This window comes from Pollachius pollachius (assembly GCF_949987615.1).
Source record: "Pollachius pollachius genome assembly, chromosome: 12".
Lineage (NCBI taxonomy): Eukaryota > Metazoa > Chordata > Actinopteri > Gadiformes > Gadidae > Pollachius > Pollachius pollachius.
In genome coordinates this window covers 3,555,534-3,578,033 of record NC_136945.1, presented here as the reverse complement: position 1 = coordinate 3,578,033, position 22,500 = coordinate 3,555,534, and the positions used below count along the sequence as shown (strand labels likewise).

General features: G+C 43.2%; 1 protein-coding gene across 1 annotated transcript in view; it reads left to right on the top strand.

Moving 5' to 3' along the window:
- cntn4 (contactin 4) overlaps positions 1–22,500 on the top strand; it is a gene marked incomplete at its 5' end in the record, with an annotated part of 104,325 nt that overhangs the window by 42,195 nt on the left and 39,630 nt on the right. Inside the window, 5 exons of the mRNA XM_079748698.1 lie at positions 4,924–5,127; positions 7,955–8,057; positions 9,865–10,049; positions 16,459–16,598; positions 21,997–22,126. Coding sequence (XP_079604824.1) covers positions 4,924–5,127; positions 7,955–8,057; positions 9,865–10,049; positions 16,459–16,598; positions 21,997–22,126 — 762 coding nt within the window. The remainder of the gene's footprint in view (positions 1–4,923; positions 5,128–7,954; positions 8,058–9,864; positions 10,050–16,458; positions 16,599–21,996; positions 22,127–22,500) is intronic.

Genomic DNA, 22,500 nt, shown 5'->3' with positions numbered 1-22,500 from the left:
GTACATATCAGAGTACATATCAGACGGCGTTCTCACTGCACAGTATCAAACAGGGGGAGTAGTGCTGCCAATGTCTTCTCAACTCACTGCATTGTTTTGTCACATGCCAGTGTTCCCTTGTCGCGCCACCGCGCGGGATTAAAAATGCACATTGTTGTGTCACCCCGTGCTTTGTATTTGTTATTCACACCGATTGATTGGGCAGCTGTGACACAATTAATATTCCTTTGAAACAGTGTACGATAGAAGATAAAATGAATTTGGCCCAACCTGCTTCATTTTGTCAGGAATTAAATGTTCATAAAAAAAAATAAGGCTCACAGACACACATACAGATCTTTTTGACAGATGGTTTACTGTGTTTGGTTTTACAAAGACTTTTTTTTGCTTGTTGTCTTGTTCCGCCATTGTGTTTGTTCACAGTTTATTTTTACTCTATTTAAATGTAAATGTCTCGCAGGCGAATTCTGCCTGCAAGTGATCCCAAGGGCCCAGGTCTCCTGTGAGAAGGCTTTCGACACTCTGTCAATTTCAATACATGTGTCAATATGACGTATCAAATAGGGCCAATTATGTTTACCTTTACATTCTGTGTTTAATAAATGATGCATGAATTAATTAATTAATTAATATTTGAACTGAATATAATATGTTTTATTTATTCAGTATTAACTTTACGTGCCCTGTGCTACTGTTTCTGTCTCACCCACATTTCCTGTCTGGGATGAATAAAATAAATTGTATCTTATCTCCCACATAAGTCTTATCATGTTGTCTTCCGAGACGCAGGAAGCGAAAAGAGAGTTGGCAGGGCCCTCCTCGATAGCATGTAGTTATTAATCACATTAGTTCCAGCCAGCAGTGCCCAATCAATGACCCCTTAATAGACACGTGAGGAGACACTGGAGCGCGCACTTCAAATAATCCGCTCGCGAAGTCTGTGCCGCGCGATGGTGGCAGCAATCATCCATCGTACATTCCTGTTGTCGTCGGCGGAGTTATCTTCTCTCCCCTTCCGCCCCTTTTTTAATTCAGATACACTGTGAGGGTGTAGTGTGAGCTATTCTCTCTCTCTCTCTCTCTCTCTCTCACTGCTTTGTGTTTGGGGAGGAGTGGGGGATTGCATGGCGCTCCGCAGGCTGCATACTGTGGACTGAATCTCGTCTACTCTCACAGTGATGCGTCAGTCTCTCTCTCTCTCTCTCTCTCTCTCTCTCCCTCTCTATTTCCACCTCTCTCACTCTCACTCGGCCCCCCCCATCTTTCTTCCTCTTCATCTCTCTCTCCTTCTCTATCTCTCCCTCTCTCTTCCTCTTCATCTCTCTCTCCCACTCTCAAGCCCTTTCTCTCTATCGCTTTCTCACTCCCTCTTTCTTTTTCTCCCTGTCTCTCATTCCATTTCATTGTGGAACAACCTGCCAGATGCCTATTCAGGGGAGCGAGAGCGAGAGAGGCTGGGGCGTGTGCGGAGAGCTGCTCCACTTCAAAGTTTGCATATTCAGCAAGCGTGGGTGAGAGTGGAGCGGAGGCCTTTTGAATTTCCTTTCTGAGGCCTTCGACGCTGAGGCAGAGAGACTCCTCATTCACGGTGACACGTTGCAAAGTGATCTGTACACCTCAATGTCTGGTGGAGTCTGGGACTACATTTGTACTGCAGGGGACACGTCGTGCCAAGGGCGCCTCGCTGAGCCTTGGAAACAGGCGCCTTCGTTACCAGAGTTTCATCATTTGAGGTTTATTGTTTTGAAGAAAAGGGTTTTTCATCATTGACTTTGTTGTTTTGTCCCTCTGTAAGATGAATTAATGGATAAATAGGCATATGGGTAGATAGAAAGACAGACAGACAGACAGACAGACAGACAGACAGACAGACAGACAGACAGACAGACAGCCAGCCAGGCATGCAGGCAGGCAGGCAGGCAGGCAGGCATGCATGCATACATACATACATACATACATACATGGACTGATAGATGGATTGATATATAGTAATAGATATAGATAGATGGATAAATGGATGCATAGATTGATGAATGGATAGATACATCATGGATACATTATTGATCAACCAGAAAATACAAGCATACCAATGCACCATGCAACATCAAATAAATGCAGAAAACAAGGCAAAAGTCAGATAAAAATTAGATCCAAAAAAGTTTACAATGAATAGCTTCAGTCTTTTAATAATATAGTAGAAGGTTAGGATGCATTGATGAGACGAACTGCAAAGCTGTTTGTCCTGACACCTCAGTGACAGACATTTGGGTAGAGGAAGCCACGTAGATATCAATGTGTAAAATGAGTGCACACGCCTTACACTCACACCGAGGCGGATGCCATCCTCATTATCAAGCCAATAACCTGTCACCATAGCAACGTTTGCAATGCTGAATACAGTACAAAATTAGGTGTTTACATTGATGTCCCAGAAACAATCCTGGGCCTAAAGCACGTCTGAACCACCATGCCAGGGTGACAGAGGCCATTAAAAACAGTCGGTTTCAATAATATTGGACCCTGGTTTATTTTTTATTTTGAAGGACTTCCAAGCTAATGAGATCCTTCTCTCCACTTATGGTAGACTAGTCATTATATTTCCTCCCACTGTGTGAGGGAGTGAGGGCATCAGGTGAGAGCAGGTGCAGCCATGCCCTAAAAGCACCAGAGGGAAAGCAAGTGCAAACAATACACCGCATCCGGTCCTGAAGTGTTGTTTGGCCCCCCATGGCTCTGCCGTTGCTGCAAACTGTGTTGTTCGGCATCTGCACACACACACACACGCATACACACACACACACACACACACACACACACACACACACACACACACAAAGTCACTCACACCCACACACACACTCACACACACAACGTCTCATACACACACAGTCTCTCTCTCACACACACACACACACACACACACACACACACACACACACACACACACACAACATCCCTTAAACACACACACATAAACACAGTCTATGACACACATACACACACACACAAAGTCTCACACACACGTTCACACAACAAAGCTCAAAACATGTTCATCGGCCGATCTTACCACTGCTCCTTTTCAGAATAAAAGCCCGGGTGCTCGGTTCATGCTGTGATGAATGGCCCATGGCTGTTAGTTTGGCGGAGGGGAAGCATCATCCAAGACCAGCTTGTTTAAAGACCCCCCTCCAGCGTGTCTCACTTCCAGCTTTTCCCCAAAAATCCCCAGCCTCAATTTTGGATAATTGAGCCCCATGTAACACCATGACAACCGGGGGTAAACAAAAAGTCAACAGTGGATTAAAGAGGCAAGATAGCATTAGATAGATGGGACTGCTTTGGAGGGAGTTCTTCTGGAGAGATGTGTAGAGTGAGACTTATGTTGAATGATAGTGTGGTGTTGTTGCCTCTCTCTCTCGCTCTCGCTCTCTCTCTCTCTCTCTCTCTCTCTCTCTCTCTTGCTCTCGCTCTCTCTATCTCTCTCTCTCTCTCTATCTCTCTCTCTCCCTCTCTCTCTCTCTCTCTGTCTCTCTTGCCTGTAGCAAAGAGGTGGTAGAATAAGCAGAAAGTCAAGATCAGGCATCAAGATAAGTAGGCATGACAGCTTGCATAATTAAACTGGCAGTGTATACTTTTAAAATGTTTAACATTTGGATCATAATGTCTAATTCTCAGTCGTGAAATCCTGAGTCTCAGCGTTGTTTGTCAAGCTGTCATTGAAACAGAGAGCAGTGAAGTTGGATTCAATAGTGAACTCTAAACTATATTTTCTGTACTCCGAGAATAACATTTTCATGCTTTTGGAAAAGGCTCGTTCTGGTTTGGATGAGTATTTAGATTGGATAAATATGTAATTTCACATTCACTCACACTCTTATATTGCCCATAAAGTGCTATATTAGTTGCGTAAATACTACAACTCTTTTCAACACGACATGTCTCAATATATATATAATAGCAGTGTGACTCATGCAGGGGATTTGGACTTTTGGACATTATAATATTATTGTATTATAATCGATTATCATTACAAAATAAATATTTAACATTGTACATCAAACAATAATCATAATGCATGCGTATTTGTTTACGTGCGGGTAGTAAACTGGATTTTTTTACTATCAGCGTGTACCAAATGATGGTTTCTCAAAAAAAATCCATATTAGTTGAATATTTAATTATTTGGGTATCGATGTAGATTGAGCCTGATTAATTTTACATTGATCTTAGGATCAGAACGAGGTCTGATATATAGGAGTATTTGAATACCCCAGTAGGGTTTGTACCTGTTTTAATGTCATAGTTAATTTGATTCACTGAACCTTTCTTTATATTCATTATTTTATTTGCATCTATTCGCTAATGTTTTCATTTATTTTGTTCCATGTATTCAGTTTATCCTTAGGGTTTTAAATATTATTTTAAAGAGAAAAGGGAACTTCTCATGGTCTTTGATTTCATTCATTTTCACCATAGCGTGATATGACTCCTTAGCAATTTTCACTCGCCTTGGGTAGTGTTAAAACGATGCCAACACCTCCCACCCCCTGCCATGTTGTCAAAATACTCTTCAGTACCATCCCACCCTGTGCCACCCAGCCTCCACCCCACCAACCCACCCACCTATACACCCATCTGCCCCTGCCCCTGAGTCCTGACTCCATGAGTGACGTCCTGTCTCTTGTACATGTACTTGTACTTATGTAAAACATTTTTGATATTACTGTTCACTAATCATCATTTAACAGATTGCTTTTATACAAAGAGACTTACAGGGAATTCAGCGTGATAGCCTGCAGAAATTGGGGCTCAAACCAGGAACGTTTTGACTGGGAGTCGAACATTGAAACGGCTATAAAATACTATGGGGCCCAGTAGGCTGCAGCATCGATCTAACGCCTTTATCGCCTCTCCGCCCCACAGACCTGATGTTCTCCTGGATCTTCAACGAGTACCCCTCATTCGTGAAGCAGGACCACCGGAGGTTCGTGTCCCAGGAGACGGGGAACCTGTACATCGCCAAGGTGGAGTCGTCGGACGTGGGGAACTACACCTGCGTGGTAACCAACACCGTCACAAAAACCCGGGTGCAGGGACCGCCCACACCGCTGGTGCTACGCAGCGACGGTGAGCCACACACCTTAAGAAACCTTGTTTATATTGAGCTTTTTCGTACACAAACAGAACAAGGTGCAGCGTTTCCCTAAATGTATGCCATGACCATTTGGGCAGCGCTTAATGTTGTTGGCTGCGTTCGAGGGAGGGACATTTATGGTAGAACACAGTGGTGTGTGGTGCATTTCCTATACATCATCCCTCATTATAAGGCTTGTACTCAACGAAGTGTTCGAGCTTAAAGGAAAAAATCAGAAAGTCGCCGTGAGCGGTAACCATGGAGATAACATCTCCCCCAGATTTTTTTTTTTTCAAATCTTGTTAGAATTTTTACTAAAACAGGGGGTGCACTTAAAGTTTCAAATCAAAACTGTAGCCAAAACAACAACACTGTGAGATGGCCATTGGTCCAACAGGACAGATAAATTACACAAAATGTTGCTAGCATCAATTATGGATTGTGAAATGATTTGGGTTTCTGTTTCTCGGGTTGTTTGTTGTTTTATCAATAGAATAGCAACTTTTCTGTGTTGGATTTGATGGTCAGAACAATGTGTTGTAGTACATAAACTGATTTATAGTCGCTCGCAGTAAATGGAACTTGTTTGGTTGGTAGCTAAAAATGGGACGAGCGGTGGTATTAAAGAATACAAATTAAATGCAAAGGTCAATTAGCTGTATTCAGGCTAATTTGACCATGTCCTTTAGCATGTGGATCTAATGCTTTAGGCTGGCCTTATCAAAGCTCTCCAGCCAAAGGTCACACTTGGCAAGTAATCTCATTGTGGACTTTTATTTCTTTGGTCTTAGAAGAATGTTCCCTACCTTAGTCAACGTCATCTAACAGACAAAATAAATCTGCCTCTCCACTAAACCGTCTACGTTCCTGAACTTAATTTACCAGGTCAGGGTCATTGGGGTAGGGGGAGGGAGAGAGAGAGAGAGGCCCTAGATTTGGTCAGTTCATCCACAGGGTCATAAACATTCTGGATTGAGGGCTTTTGGACCTCCAAGTATGAGTTCACCATGCATGTCCTTGGAGGAAAAAGGAAGACAAGCATGAGAGGAAATATGTGAACCTCAGTGAACTGGTTGCAAAATGGATTCCATTTTGGATCCAGGGACTTTGTAGCTGTGAGGAGCATCTCTAAGGCAGCATTGTTGTGCCAAAAAGCTATTTAGTTCTTATTTACTTCTTCCAATTGCATACAATCTTCCGAACAGAAGTTCCTGTTAAGTCTCATTACCTCTTTGGATGGACAATTACTTTTAAAGCAGTACTCGGAAAAGAACATCTACGACAAGAAATAGTGGCAAAGTTTCCGAGATTATTTTTTCTGCAAGCTCAATACTCAGATTAGATGTCCGGGGTGACAACGCATCAACGATCCACTCCCACACATCCCAGTCACACATAGCAATGAGGCCATGGCTGAGAGGTGTGGGAGCCATCTCCAACCCGTGTCCTCTGCGAAAGGTCACAGTATGAGACAATTACCACCATCCCTCTCCCCCACCTGTCCAGTTTAACATAGGTGTGAGGGGCAGTGGTACCTTCTCAGTGGTAGCAGACAGCTGTGATAAGAATCCAAATTTGCTTTCAGCAAGCCGTCAGGGTGCCGGCTTGATAAGGCATCAACACCTCGACGAAATCAAGAAGACTGAATTGGCCTTCGTCCCACTTACCCACCACTGAAACCCCCACCGTCCCTAGTTCCTGTCTCTAGAGCAATTTGTGCAATGCAGTAACGATTCAGAGACAATGAGGGGACACTTGTATCACCCAGCACTGTTGGTAAAGTGCTACTGCCATTATTATACCTTCAAATAAGAATTGGCCCTTTGAAGAGTGACAAACATGGGTTGTGCAGTTTAGTCTGGTCTCCCCTATTCCACCCAAGCTGGTTGTTTAGAGATGCTCAGCCAGCAGAGGAAGTATTCATTTGATTGTCTCTGTGTCATTGCAAGTATTAGATGCCTTTGGGCACACTTACTTATTTTCATGGAAAAAAGAGAAAGAAAGCTGTGCTTAAGTGGCTTTTCTACACCGGTAATAAAAATAAGCAGTTCTTTTCTTTGGTCATGTCTTGCCATTGTATGGCGACAACTATAAATTAAAACAAACAAACCTCAAACAATAACAGGAATTGTGAGGACCCAGCTGTGAACCGCTCAAATGCCATACGATCTTATCTTAAGGCAAGTCATAATGGTCGTACTTATTGTAGCATTTTCTCGACAACCTAGATAGCCTCCATCATTTGTTCATGATATGGATGTTATGGATATGAAGTATCAGGCATAGGCCTATTTGTAGCACTCACCACTAAGGCTGTTTAGCTCAATAAAATGTTCTCCTCAAGATTAAACAATGATGAATAAACTATACTATTTTGGTTGGCAGTTGGCAAAAAGAATCAGACACAATGTAATTTGTAATTGATATACATGTATAAAGGGATTTGGAGGCCTATTCTTTGTCAATGTTCAAGAAATGCTTTTAAGACATCATGCTTCTGATCATCAAATACCCCAAAATCCAATAATCTAGTCTAGGGAGGAACATGTAAGGAATGTGACAATTAAAATGTCAAAGGATACACAAATGGACCTCATTCAATTCTGTTTGATAATGCAATATAGGGACCAGATACATGATACTCTTTTTGAAATGCTAAAGCATTTTGAGACAAGGAATTGCTCTTTTAAGATCTTTGGTTTTTAAAATCCACCACCAATAATGACGGTGCTTGCTCTAACATGCTTGTAGCTTACATACCCTATTGAAACCTGCGTATCAATAGCCTGCTATTGTTATATTACATGGTTCTTCATTCAGGTGTGATGGGCGAATATGAGCCAAAGATAGAAGTGCAGTTTCCAGAGCTAGTCCACGGGGCCAAGGGATCCACGGTGAAGCTGGAGTGTTTCGCGCTGGGAAAGTAAGTTGACTCTTTTGTGACAAACGTTACCATTCTGTAGTGCCATTCAAGTAGTGCCATTAGTGTGAGCATCGGTAGAAAAGTGTGTCGGTGGTAAAACTGTTATTGTTCATAGTAATAGTGAATGCAGTTGTAGAAGTAGTGTGTTCTGCAGCAGGCTACTAGTGATGTGGCCAGAACAGCTTGAGGGATTTCCTATCTACAGAAGGATGGCTTTTTACAATATTGCAAATTAATTAGAAGTACTGCAAATGGTGCCAAAAATACAAAGTTCACATATGGGCAGTTATACTCTTCTTCTACTTTGGCACACTTCAGTCACTATACAGGAAGATAAGATGAGGAAAGAAGGTACAAAATGAAATGTACTTGATAACAGAACAAGAATAGAACAGAATTGCTTTTGGCTTCGTCTCAGAGTAATTAACAGGCTACATTTCATACAGACACACATCACATAAAGCAATTACATGAAGGTGTTGAGCTTCAGCGCAGCAGTTCACCAGGTCAGGAACAGAAAACGATAAAGTACGTGGGTAAAGGAGAAAACAACCTTGGGGATTTAAAGGAGAGTCATCCACAATCACCAGCTGTGCATTAGACGATTCCTTTTCTAGGTTAAAAACATTAGAATTATTTGTGTCTTACTGGCTGTTATGGGGCCCCGAACATCGGCAGATAAAGTGTTTCAAGACGCAGTCATGGGGAATGGCTCTCCGTTAACATGCCATATAACGTAACAAAAGAATAATAATGAAATCTACTAAATCACTCCCTGAAAATAAACAGATTTAAGACTTGCCCCAACTCTGATCACTTTTAAAACAAGTCTAAAGACTTTTATGTTTACTTAAGCTTTCGGCTAAATCTTATATACATTGCACTTTTAACTTAATAAGTTAAAAGTAAAATAAAAAAATATATATATTTTATTATTTAATTTTATTGTATGACAATGTTTTTATTGAAGCACTTTGAGTCTGCCTCGTGTATGAAAAGTGCTATATAAATAAAGTGGCCTTGCCTTGCCTTCCCTTTATAATCTTGTTTGGTAAAATAGCAAACGACAGATACAATGTAAGAGCGCACTCACACTAGGCCATCTGTACTGTGCCCAAGAACGTTTTCCCCCAAAAGTCTAGAAAATTTGGCTAGTGTGAGCACGCCATCCGTACTCAAGTACAGTTAAATTCTGTGACCCAAGTACACTTCGGAGAGGTGTGCTCAGGCCACGGTACAGATGCCAATGAGCCGACACGCGCACATGCACGGATACGCAACCTGAGCTGGATGACGTATAGTCCATGCGACCCTTCTACCCCATTAAACAATAAACATGGCGGCAAGCACTTCCTTGCCGCGAAAAAGGCATGCATAAAACTGCATGTTTGGCAGTGTAAAAACGCTCAGAGAGAAAAGGCTGTATCTGAGTAGAGAGTAGGCTCCAAATAAGCAACAAAGTCAGTATAGTGCCAGTTGTGTTCTCTGTGTTGTTCCCCATTGTTGTTCTACTGAGCAGCGGACGCTTGGTGATGACGTATTATGACGTGATGACGTATTATGACGGGATGACGTATGTACAAGAGGCAACCGTACTCAGGCCCAGTTGAGATTGCCCAGTGTGAGCACAGGCCAGCGGCACAGTGGGGGACGGGGGGGGGGGCAAATGACTTGAGTACGGTACAGGGCAGCTTTGCCTAGTGTGAGTGCGCCCTAATTGGGGTATTTTGGCTCTACTTCAACATGTAAAATGATCCGGTCCAGATGTGAAGCTGTGTAATGTGAGCGTTTCCCCCCACCCACCCAGCCCCGTGCCCTCCATCAGCTGGAGACGGGTGGACGGCGTCCCCTTCGCCAGGAAGGTGGACACGCGAAAGGTCAGCGGGGTCCTGGACATCCCCTACTTCCAGCAGGAGGACGCTGGCACCTACGAGTGTGTGGCCGAGAACTCCCGGGGCCTCAACACCGTGAAGGGGAAGCTCTCTTTCTATGGTAGGGGGGACTGGCACACACACACACACACACACACACACACACACACACACACACACACACACAAATATACATACACTTACACACATGCACAGATAAAAAATACATACAAATACACCGACACATACACACACATTGACACAAACACATGGACATCAACATATACACACAGACACACACACACTGTAACCCCCCCTTGCACACACATACACACAAACATGCACTCACTCACAAACGCCTGAACACAGGTACACTACCACACACACACACACACACACACACACAAACACACACTGGCACACGTGCAAACACACACACACTCACCTCCTGTAATATCTACCACCGTCAGATGTGTTCCGACTGACAGGGACGTGAAGGTAGAGGTAAAAAAGCCCCCCTCTCCTATTAAAACATAAACTTTCACAGGTGATTCACCAAAGGCGTGTGTGGGTGCCCACAGTGTGCAATGCAAAGAGAGAGGGCTGCTTTTTCCTACTCTCCTTTACATAGCACATCAAAATGATTAAAGCACCCCTGTCCGCCACAGTGCTCTTAATATCTTCTGATCCAGATTAAAAGGGAGACGTGTGTGTGCACGGACGGATATGACCTTGTTGCTGAGCGGCGGTATCGGACTGCACCAGATGGTGCGTAGATTGACATCCAAGTCGACCGGCCATCAAAGCTGCTAAATGTACTATACTTAGACCACCAGCACATATGTCAGGGACCGGAGTCCGCACCGACGCATCTGGACCAAGCGGGGGAAGCAGGGGTCGGGCTGGTGGGAGATCCGTTCATTGTCAGCCGGGGTAATTGTTGGGTGAATGGGGGTCCCTGAGTGAGGACTGTGAAATGTTTGCAGAAAAAGCACACCTGACTTCAGTCAGGTTGCATTAATGTATGTATGTCTACATTAAAGAGGAAAATAATATGGAATGTGTTTTTCTTTCAACTTACTCCAGGTTTGCAGGTCGTTTGCCGTTATTTCATGGAGCTAAATTAATTGGGATGGATAATGAGAGTATCAGAGAGGGATAGTGAGAGAGAGAGAGGGCAATAGAGAGGAAGAGGTAGAGACATAGAGAGAAAGAGCGATAGAGACAGAGAGAAAGAGAGAGAAAGAGAGATAGAGAAAGAGTGATAGAGGGGTGAGAGAGACAGAGAGAGAGAGAGAGAGAGAGAGAGAGAGAGAGAGAGAGAGAGTAATACCTGTAGTAGTTCATACTTGATGTTCTGTTAAGTGGATAACTGCAGGCTTCTGGGGATTTCCTCAGCTGGCTCCTCTCACCAATGCATACCTAATGATCCATCTACCTAGAAGACCTCATCGGCCTCTCTGTATATTAAAGCACATTTGTTTTGATTTCCTTCTTGATTTCAGGGACGATAGATCACGCAAGCATGGAGGCATGCACGCACGCACACACAAACACAAACACACACACACACACACACACACACACACACATACACTCACACACACACACACATACACCCCAAAACACACACACACAAACACTCACACACACACACACACACACAGACTCTACCAACTAGAGTGGATCTTAGACGCAGTGTGTCTTTTTTGTAACCGGTGCCCCAATTCCCTCAGGGTTTACAGGAAAACCCTTCTTCCCCACGACACACAAGGATAAGAAAAACCTAACTAACACAGTCACACATCTGCATGAACACAAACACACACACACACACACACACACACACACACACACACACACACACACACACACACACAACAACATGAACGCATACATACATACATACATACACGAACACATTCACACACGACTACATAGACACACACACACACAAGATTAACACATATGAACGCACTAACACACACCTTCATAAACACACAAAAACACAGACTTACAGGAACAAATGCATATACACCAACCCATGCAAACACACCTACTTAAACTTGCATACAACCAACATGAACACATACAGACACTCTATCACATGTGTATACCTACATTAACACACACACACACACCTATATAAAACACACACACACACACACACACACACACCAACATAAAAAAATGCATGCACATTACACGCACACACACAAACCCACACACCAAAATGAACATATACACACACATACACACACATACACACATAAACACACACACACACATGCAGAACCTGTCAACTGTCTCAAACGTCTACTAAGAAATGTTGACAGAAAGACAATTTTGGATAGTCTCTCCTTGTTAAGGGAAATCTTGAAAGCCTGCAAAAGAAGTCCCTGCTCATTTACCATCAGAGAATATCGGTGACACTGACGTATCAGTAAATAGAGGGCAGGTCTTGAACGCCATGCAAACCGTACCTTTCGCAGAATGCTGCGGTCAGAATATATAAATATCAACACGTAAGTACTCTGTTTGGGTATGTGAGGAATTTTAACTATTGAACTGTAAGAATATGGATTTATATATTTTGTGTGCCCATAATTCTGCCTCTTTGCAAAGCGCATACTTAGTTTCTGCTCAATAACTGTTAGAAGGAGAGAGTGTGCTAGATAGCGCCTATTCCCACTGTTAATTAATGCTGACAGTAAACGACCTTTGCACAGCAAACTGGGCTAATTTAATCCTAAATAGAACGTGGGTTAGTTCTCGACAAACAAAAAAAAAGCATTAAAAAGCAGGAAGGGAGCCCGCACATAATTAGCAACTATTGTGATAAACATAACTGATGGCATCTGTGACATCTCATTTCCTAAGGTTTATTAATTGTTATTAACATTTACTTATGTCATTTGATGATTATTTTGTGTTTTTATTGGTTGTAATAAGGTAGAACAAGCAAGTAATTTAGATTCCTTCTTTTTAGTGAGGCTGAGAGGCTCTTTCCCTGATAACGTTTAAGAATTATTAAGGAGCTAGGAAAGACAATCTGGAGAAACCAGCCACAGCTATATTTCTTAAGTATCCAACTGAAAAAAATGTCCCAGCCCTCTCTTCTGACCTCCCTAGAAAACAGCTCCCCCAAAATACATGACTAATTCACTGGCTTTAGCATTGGTCTGCCTAGCCTTGTGGAAGACTCCGGTCATGACCAGCAGAATGGTTGGAAGACAGGTTAGCCATCCAATGATCTCAATCTGGCCGAGTTAAATGATTCGACAGCTTGTAGAAAGCATTTGACAACAACATTGATTGCTCTTTGTTGTAAGAGAATCTCATCACATCTCAATACTAGAGTATTATTTAAAAATTAAAAGATATTAATTTACTGAAAATATCAGTAATAACATTACCACTGAGTAATAAACACACAGGTCAACTGTGTGTTTAGATCTTCCATCAAGTATAACATGCTGCTCCATTTCTGTTTGGGTTCCAAACCTCTCCCTGTTCCACGCTGGGTGGAGCGAGGAGCTCTGTCACGACGGCAAAGGGTCTCGGGGGCAACAGGGCCAAAGAGCTGTCTCCAACTGCCGGCAGAATCACAAACTGTTACTCAAACGCTTCAAAACTACTCTGGTTACACCTGTACTCTCCACAAGGGTGCTGACCTCTCGAAACTTTGTGTTGACCCTTAACCCCATCTCCTCCTCGCACAAAGAAAGAAAAGTAAACATAATTCAGGTTCTGCTTCCCATTGGATGCAGCTGCAAAAAACAAAGGATAAATGATGTGTAGCGTAATATAGTTATAGCCGATAAGATGTACAAAATGGGGTCATAATTTGTCATCAGTTGCAGTCCTTGTCCATTTATCAGTATAAATAAATATATATATATATATATATATGTGTTTGACCAAGCTACTTGCTCCATATTTCTGCCCGGTCTCCGATTAAAAGTCAGCCTGTGTCACCCATGTCCGCTGTGACAAGCAGCAGCAGCAGCAGCAGCCTAACCAAAGCCTATTGGTATTTTTTTTGGTTTCAGGCCATTTTTTCTCCTTCCTTTTTTTCTGTCTCTTTCACACGTTCTTTCCCTCTTACTCCCTCAGTGGCGCTATCTGTGCACCAAGTGATAAAAATCTGTAATCTACTTTGGAACTCTCTTTGAATTCCGCCCGGGAGACATTTGTCTGCGGTGTAAGCCATTGGCAAGTATCGATTTGTTTCTCCTGTTCGTGACATTCCTGAAACCTGCAGTCAGGCATTTTATTTGAAAATATAAGGTTAATAGAAAGTTTGAGGTGATGTTCTGTGATGCAAATGATCAAAAGAGAGGTGAATAAATATATAGAAAATATAAAGACAGAAATATTATTTTAAAAATATAAATAAATTCAGGTTCAACTTGGATAATAGGGACTAAACCATACTGTACACAACAACGCCTAAAATAACTAGTGTATCTATGGGAATTTAAACAAGACAATTGACGTCCACCGCCTCCATACTGTAACCTTTAGGTCCCACATGGATTGTACCTGCTAAAGGGAAGTTTCATCACTTGACTAGTCTGAAACTATTCTTATATATAGCCTAAGGGATGGTGGAAATCTAATATTTTGGCTGAGAAAATAGTACATTTGAAAAAAGAAAGGAAAGGGAAAAGAAAAAAAAAGCAGTCGCCTAGTTAATAGAGTCTCACTCATAAGAGAACCCCAGCACAGCTCCGTGGGGCAGCTGAGCTATCTCACTATCTCCCTTTAGCTCTTCCTGGACTTCCCTCTGTCCCGTCGCTCCGTTTATACGGCCGATAACAGGACATTACCATTCCTCAGCCGGGTTTGGCGTTCGGCCCTGATTGCGTGGGGTGCGAATCCCGATCCGGCCTGCCCACCTCGATTTGGCGGGCCGGACCGCTGAGTGAGAGCTGAAGTGTTCAAACCAAAGGCTAAGGGAGAGAGAGACGCATTGGCCAAAGGGTGAAAGAGATAGAGTGGCATGGAAGGCCCTGACTGACAAGGAGAGAGATGCAGAGTAATCATCGACCAGCGGCCCTATAGAGTGAGGGCCCCTATAGAGTGAAGGGCAGACTGGTCTTGCTGGGAGACACTTTGGCAGCTTTGAGGGGATGGTTAATGGTTAATGGTCGGGGGGATAATGGACTTTCAGAGAAGTTTTCTTCTCTGACAGATGCATGCACACAATCAAACATACACATTCATACATGCACATACAAGCACAAACACAAATACAAACAAACAGAGGTGCATTTTGTTGAACAAGATGTGTGCTTGTTCTTAACCCAATGAAAGTGCTGCAAAAGGCAAAAGTAAATACATTCGCTCAGCCTGCTTTGTTACAATTTAGTAAAATTAAATTGTGACTTTAATTTCATATTTTCAAAGCCATTTTTCTGTTAAGTATCATTTCAGCATTTGTGGTTCATTGGGATGCATATCAGCCCAATCTAAATTTGAAAATAGAAGTAAAGACAAATTGTATGTCCTGCGTAACTAAGAAGATGGGAATGACTGAATATTTTGTCCTTTTCCAACAGCTATTGCTGTATAGATACAGAAAATAGTTATATTTTAAGCACTTTAGTTAGGAATGGGCTCAGTTCCATGAACAATAAACACAAAATATATTGTCTTTTAGATATTAAACCCATACATCTTACTTATTTTTGCTACATCTCCCTTACATGCTACCTGCCCTTTATTAATTTTCTTGTAGTCATTTTAATTGTGTTCCTCCTCTCAAATATATATATATATATATATATAAAAACATTTTATTCTAGCTAAAATCAGAATAATATACATACAGAGCATACGTCGGAGATCCACCTCAGGCATAAAGAGTTAGTGCTGGATGTTCACTGGCTTTGTATTCCATTACTGAGGAACTGAGATGTGTAGCGGCAGCCAATTTGTGGGAGATTTGTATGTACAATTACAGAGGGGTCACTGCAAAGGTCAGTCCTTGAGTGTGGTATTATAGGTAAAGTCAGAGAGACAGAGGGCCACCGTGGGCCACCATCACTCCAAGGGCAGCCTTGTAGTGTTGCAGCTCGACCAACGAACTAAAACGTCGACAAAGTCCATCTCACATCCATCCACTCCTCCCTGTGCTTCTTTTTTTCACGTGTGCTAAATCTTTAGTTAGCCTTGAGTTACTTGCGTGGCATACTAGAAATCAATGTTGGCTCCTGTCTAATTGCACCATTATTTACTCAAATGCTATTGAGTGGACGAAAGGCCATGGCAAGATATTAAGGTCTGAGGCACCATATCTGTTGTTGATGTATTGGCGCACTGTGAACTTCTTAAGATTGAACAGTTTGCGATAATGAGAATAACATCGATACTTACCTTGAATCTGACGATGACCTGGCTCTGCAAAGCAGACTTAATAATACAAAACGGAAACAATTGTTTCCTGCCTTATATATAATGATTCTGCACGTTCGATTGGTTTTCTTTGTAATGTAACGCCCACACATACGTTGTTTACTTCACAGCTCCACCTCATCTCATTGAGAAACCCCAAGACGTCCAGAAGTCCATCGATGACTCGCTGGTGTGGGAGTGTAAGGCGACAGGGAAGCCAAAGCCCTCCTATAGGTGGATGAAGAACGGAGAGAACTTGGAGCCCACAGAGGTAAGACACATCTCCCGGAGGCACCTTTTGTGTTATAATCCGCCATAACGCGCCCCGCCACTGCTTTGCAGTGTTCAGTCTGATGACAGCGCTTCTGACACAACACATTGTTCCTCCGCTCACTGCTCCGGGGATCCCTTCATTATAACGACGAGCCCGGCGTTGTCACGGCAAAGCCTGCCGCTGCCCATTGGAGCATTTCCATGCCTCCTAATTACAACGTAGTGATTCTACTTCACAACACACTGCTTGTCTAATGTGGAGGAAACGCCCCAACGTGATACACTCGGGCGAAGACAAAACAACGTTTAGGCTGTGTGTTTGTTGTAATGCCTCGACCAATTAATTGGCTAAACTGTAAGCTGGCCAAATCTGTCATGCTAGTGCAGCTCTAAAGCCTGGTGATTTAGGAGCTACTCAAACTGGGTGTAAAAGCTGTACTCTTTTAGAGAGCACTTATTATGAACGCTGTGTCACCCAAGTCGAGGAAAACACATGGACGATTCACGACTAGCACACTCTCTGTTGCCAGGATTAATTTCTGCACTGCAGTACTTCAAGAACAATTCCCATTATGGGCACGCTCTTGTGAGAGATCGCTACATTATGATTACGGTATGCACACGAGTTCATAACTAACTAAATAGCGAATAATGTAGAACTCTGTGGGAGTATTCATTATGACATTTTTAGCAACGCAATTTAATATTCCCCCTTCGTCGCCATTGGCTGCTTTATTCCTGGCATTTCCAGGTGATTGATGGTGGGCACTCAGGCACAGCTTGGACCTGATAAATAAACAGGCTTTATGTTAATTTCCTTCATTATGCAAAAAGGGCCACAAACACACCAGAGGGGATCGATCAATTCTTAGATGTAATGTTATGTAGTAGGAGTGAACAAAGCTCATTTTATTGTTACCAGGGGCTGTGCTGCACACAGAATCTTTCATGAAGGCACATTTGGCCTGCTTTCTCATGACAAAATAATCAAACAATTGGAGAAATCATTGGCTGTCCTTGATTTATTTGATTATTTTTTATTTCTGATTACATTGTGTTGTTTTGTTTTGTTACCAATTATGTTTATTTATTTTGTCATTGTAAAAACACCACATTCATATTTGAAGTGCCGAAATGTGTCCAAAAAAGACACTCGGACATCTATCTAAACTGCAAATGACCCAACATCACAATGTTATTCCTCCGACATCAGACGTATTGTACAAACATTATCTTCTCATCGTTTACATATTGTATCTTGATTATACATGTGATATCCACAAGTTATTTACAACTTAACGCATAAACAATGAATCTACATTGTACACAAAGCTTGAGGTGCTAGTATTGACAATGTATCTATTTATATCCCAATCATATCCACATCATGTATCCTTTGCACACACTTAGGCCACATTTATACATAGCAGGGTATTTAGAGAAACAAATATACTGTGTCTATACTCTCAACATAAAGTGTACATATTTATAATTTGAAATTCGTCCCAGCATTTATACCACAGATACTATAGGGTCTATAGCATATTACCGCGTTTTCTGATTACAGTTTAATGTAACAGTAGGCTGACAACATCGCTAATTAACACCGCAACTGCAAATTAACCACACAGATAACCATGGCAACCGGTCAAAATGTTTTTCTTTTTGCGATCATTTTGCGGGCGCATCCGCCGTGTTGATAAACAAATATCCCCCTATATGGCGCGAGGTTCGTTCGTGTGGACAGACAGCGGGCACTCACATGACGTTAAGCATTTTCTGGCGCATAATGTGACGCTTGAGAACCTAAACCCGTATCTCCCAGTTGACACGACAACACATAACCGGCGTTATCAGAAATATCCACTTGAATTTTTAGAGTTAATCGTTTTCTGGGATAAAAACAGGGTTTTCGTGTAAATGAGAGGCCAAACCACGTGGAAAGATCTGCCTTTTCCCTTCGTGTAAACTGGGCCTTGGTTTCCAGATCGTATTGCCACTGTATCTACCTGTAGCCCCATCATATACACATGATGTAAACATTGAATCTACCTATCCACAACATACCTCCGTCGTGCCCACATGGAGTCCAAGCCCACACGGCCACACACAAACATCTCCCCCAGAGTGCCATTTAAGGTCACCCGCAGCGGCGTCACATGAAGTTATTTTTTAGACAAACGATCACAACAAAAAGGTTGAAATCCAGAATACATGGATGAATGACTTAATCAGCAAAGGTGTTACATTGTTTGAAATGCCGTAGTTAACCACAGCTGCTTAATCAGTGGGAAAGGGAAAGGGCAGTAAGCTAGGGACATTAGGAGAAGGGGGTGTGGCATTGTTCATTACAGGAAATCAATCTAGGCCTTTCTGATTGTACTGTTGTTCACTGGGGGACAACCGGTATGGGCTGATTTTGTCGTTTTGTTTGCTGTTTTCACCTTGAGATTGACTCAATGCATTTCTGCAGTGAGTTCTGTCTGATCTGCAATTCAGTGCTTGGCAGGTAGTTCGCTGTCATTTTTGCTCCTTCATATTACAACAACAAAATAACCCAAAGGTAATTAATAAACTACCATATTTAGATGTACGGTCTAAAGTCTGCTGGAATCTGAGTAAACAGGGCTTTCACTTTGGTTCGCGTCATATCTGTTTTGGCCAATTATGTAGTCGGAGGCCGGGATCTGTACGTTTGTACCTTGATTGGCAAACACAAACACACCAGCACTAGTAAACTGTAGAAGAGTGTATGTTGCTGTTTCAAACACTGTGTAGACTGACCACAGTAGAAATACACTTATTAAAATCCCATTCTTCTATAAAAAACCCAAGCTTAATTCAGCTCATTAACATTGAATTTGTTTCAGGAGAATTCTGTATATACGTAACAAAACAGGAATCTCTGCCCCTTCCAGTTTTTGGTTTCCATCCCAGGCTTTGTGCCCCCAGGAGTTCTGCTATATCATACTAGGACTGCTGAATCTGAGAGAGCTGTTAGATTAAATGCACCTTAATCATTACATAGGCAGAAAGTATGCATGATGTAGTTCCATAACTTTGAAAACACACATTAGTGTTTTCACATGGCTGTATAAATACCAAAAGTAATAACAATTCTGGTAGTGAAAGGGCAGTTGATATGCCGTGTAGCATTCCGGCCTTAAGAGCTGCTTGAGGTCTGGACCCAATTAGCTCATGGGAGCAGAGCTAGCTCAGCTCACGGCATTTCCACTAAGACGTTTTTTTTATAGAGGCCGCAGCTGTGTCCTCTTGAATCGAATCGGTTCAAGTGAAAGCCATTTATTGTGTTAGTCCGTGCCTGACAATGTCAACACTTAGCCGAATGCACAGGGTCACTCTTGGTATTTCCAGTGTTCTTGATCTGTAGTTGAGATTCTGCTAGGCAAAGCCTCACTCCAAACTCCAAAGCGAATGTATCTTTATTGGCAATGGCTGCAGGATGGATTAGGCGTGCAATTGAAGAGAAACTCCAGCGTGAAACAGGATTTAGTCCGTTAAGTGGCGCGTGAGGCGATGGGGACACACAGCTTTTTTCGGGCAATAAAATATGGAATGGTAGAAATTTGGAATCCATCAATTCAGATCCCGCCAGAAAACAGAAAACATAATTAATTAATAATTAAGCAATCAAATCCATCAGCAGCTAGATTCCCTTGATTGTTGTTGTAATGTTTCAAACACATCAAATGAATACGCACCATGTAACGTAGCCCTGTACTTTTATAAAGTAATGTCTTTTAAGACTGAAAACAAATAATAATTACAAACCTTTAAAAACAATTCCTCTCCAGAATCTCTACAACCACTATATTTATCCATCTACCTTGCCTAGTTAACACTGCGTCTGCGTCACTAACACTTCTCTACCTTTTGTTGACTGCGACATCGCTCCCCGAGGACTGAAGCCACCACTCCAGAGGGCGTAGCTAACAGCCATTCATTAATGTTATCTCTTGTTGCACTTGTTTATGCTGCACTTCATCAAATGTAGTAACCCTGCGTAGCGGGCGCATGACATTGCCAATCACTTTGGGCTGGCATAAGGCGTACAGATGGTACCCGGAGGTCCCCCGCATGAAAACTGCTGATTTGAGAGGAACGTCACGCTTAATTAATAGCGGCCCGTAAACTGGAGCACTTTCCATGCGCCGTCTGATATATGCCACCCATTTGCTTGCCTTGCCAGCAGGGATGTTTGCCCCTTCAACATCCCGTCCAATGCCCAGCGCGCCGATATGCTAATGGCGGCCCGACCTGCTCAAACACACACAGGATTAGCCTGCGATCGTCTGCGGCCGGCTTTCTTTTCACATGACAGTGCCGCAAATCCCCGGTGACTGGCATTTGCAGAGCTGCTCTGGCACCTCCATGGAAACCTGCTCTAATGACATTAAGGGCAGGGACCCACGCCCATACAAAACACACAAAACAAACGCACACACACACACACACCAAAGGTTGATGGGCTGAGAGAAGGCGATGTAAGGTGTTTTTAATAAAGCCATTACACATTAGCATATGGGGGCTGAGGAGGAGAAAGTGATGAGCCCTGATTCCTTCTAGTTCATTAGGCCCCCCACCTGTGTCCATATACGTGGGTCCCTGTTGACACCTGAGAAGACATAGAGGACCCCCATTCAGAACCCGCTGAAGCGGAGCTAAATAGCAGCGGGCCCCTGTATACACACACGTATAGTGCGAGCCAGCAGCACTTGGTATGTATAGGGGCATGCCTATCAGAAAAGCAATTTTCCCAATGCCATGTAGCTCAGATGTTACGTCCTCTCCCTCCCCACCCCGCCGGCCCCTTCTACCGGGGACCTGCTGCAGGGGTGGAGCGGGCCCCACGGCGCGCTCGCAGATAAAAAATAGGGCAGGGTTTTTTATTTCACTCTCATAAACATGCAGATTGATTAGGGTCATTTTCCTCACGCGTCTGCCTCCAACCCTGGCCTAGCCTCTTCCTCCATTAGTGATGAAAAACCTAGATTTATGGCCGCGTCTGTCACCTCCAGCCTGTAATTCAGCGGCACACTGACCGTCTGCTGCTATGCAGATGAGCAGTGTGTATTGGGAACGAGGGAGGCCTATTAAAGGTGTGTCTGTGTGTGTGTGTGTTACCATTTGTGTGTGTGTGCGTGCTTGTTTGTTTGTGTGGGTGTGTGGGTCCCTGTGTGTGTGTGTGTGTGTGCGTGTGTGTTTGCGTGTCCCTGTCCGTGTGTGTGCGTGCATGCGTGTGTGCGTGTGTACGTGTGTGTGTGTGTGTGTGTGCGCATGTCCCTGTCCGTGTGTGTGCGTGCGTGCGTGTGTGCGTGTGTACGTGTGTGTGTGTGTGTGTGTGTGTGTGTGTGTGTGTGTGTGCGTGTTCCCAGGAGCGCGTGCAGGTAGCCAACGGAGCGCTGTCCATCAGCCGGCTGACCCTGGCTGACGTGGGGATGTACCAGTGCGTGGCGGGAAACAAGCACGGCGAGGTCTACTCCAACGCAGAGCTCCGAGTCATAGGTAAGATGTGTGTGCGTCTGTGTGTGCGTCCCGGTGTGCTGGTGTGTGCATGTTTATGTGCACGTGTGTGTGTGCCCACGTACATCAATGAGTTGGTGAGGGAGCAAGTCAGGGAGGTGAGGAATGAATGAGTGAGTGAATGAGAAAATGAGTTTGAGCTGGTGAGTGAACAAGCAAGTGACGGAGTGACCACGGGAGTCAGTGAACAAGTTAGTGAGAGGGTGAATGGATGAGCCAGTGATCACCTGTGACTCAACGTGAGCTGTTAGCATGTGTGTGTGTTAGCTGGTGTGTGTGTGTGTGTGTAGGATGTGTGTGTTAGTGTGTGTGCATGTGTGCGTGTGTTAGCTGGTATGTGCATGTGTTTTTGTGAG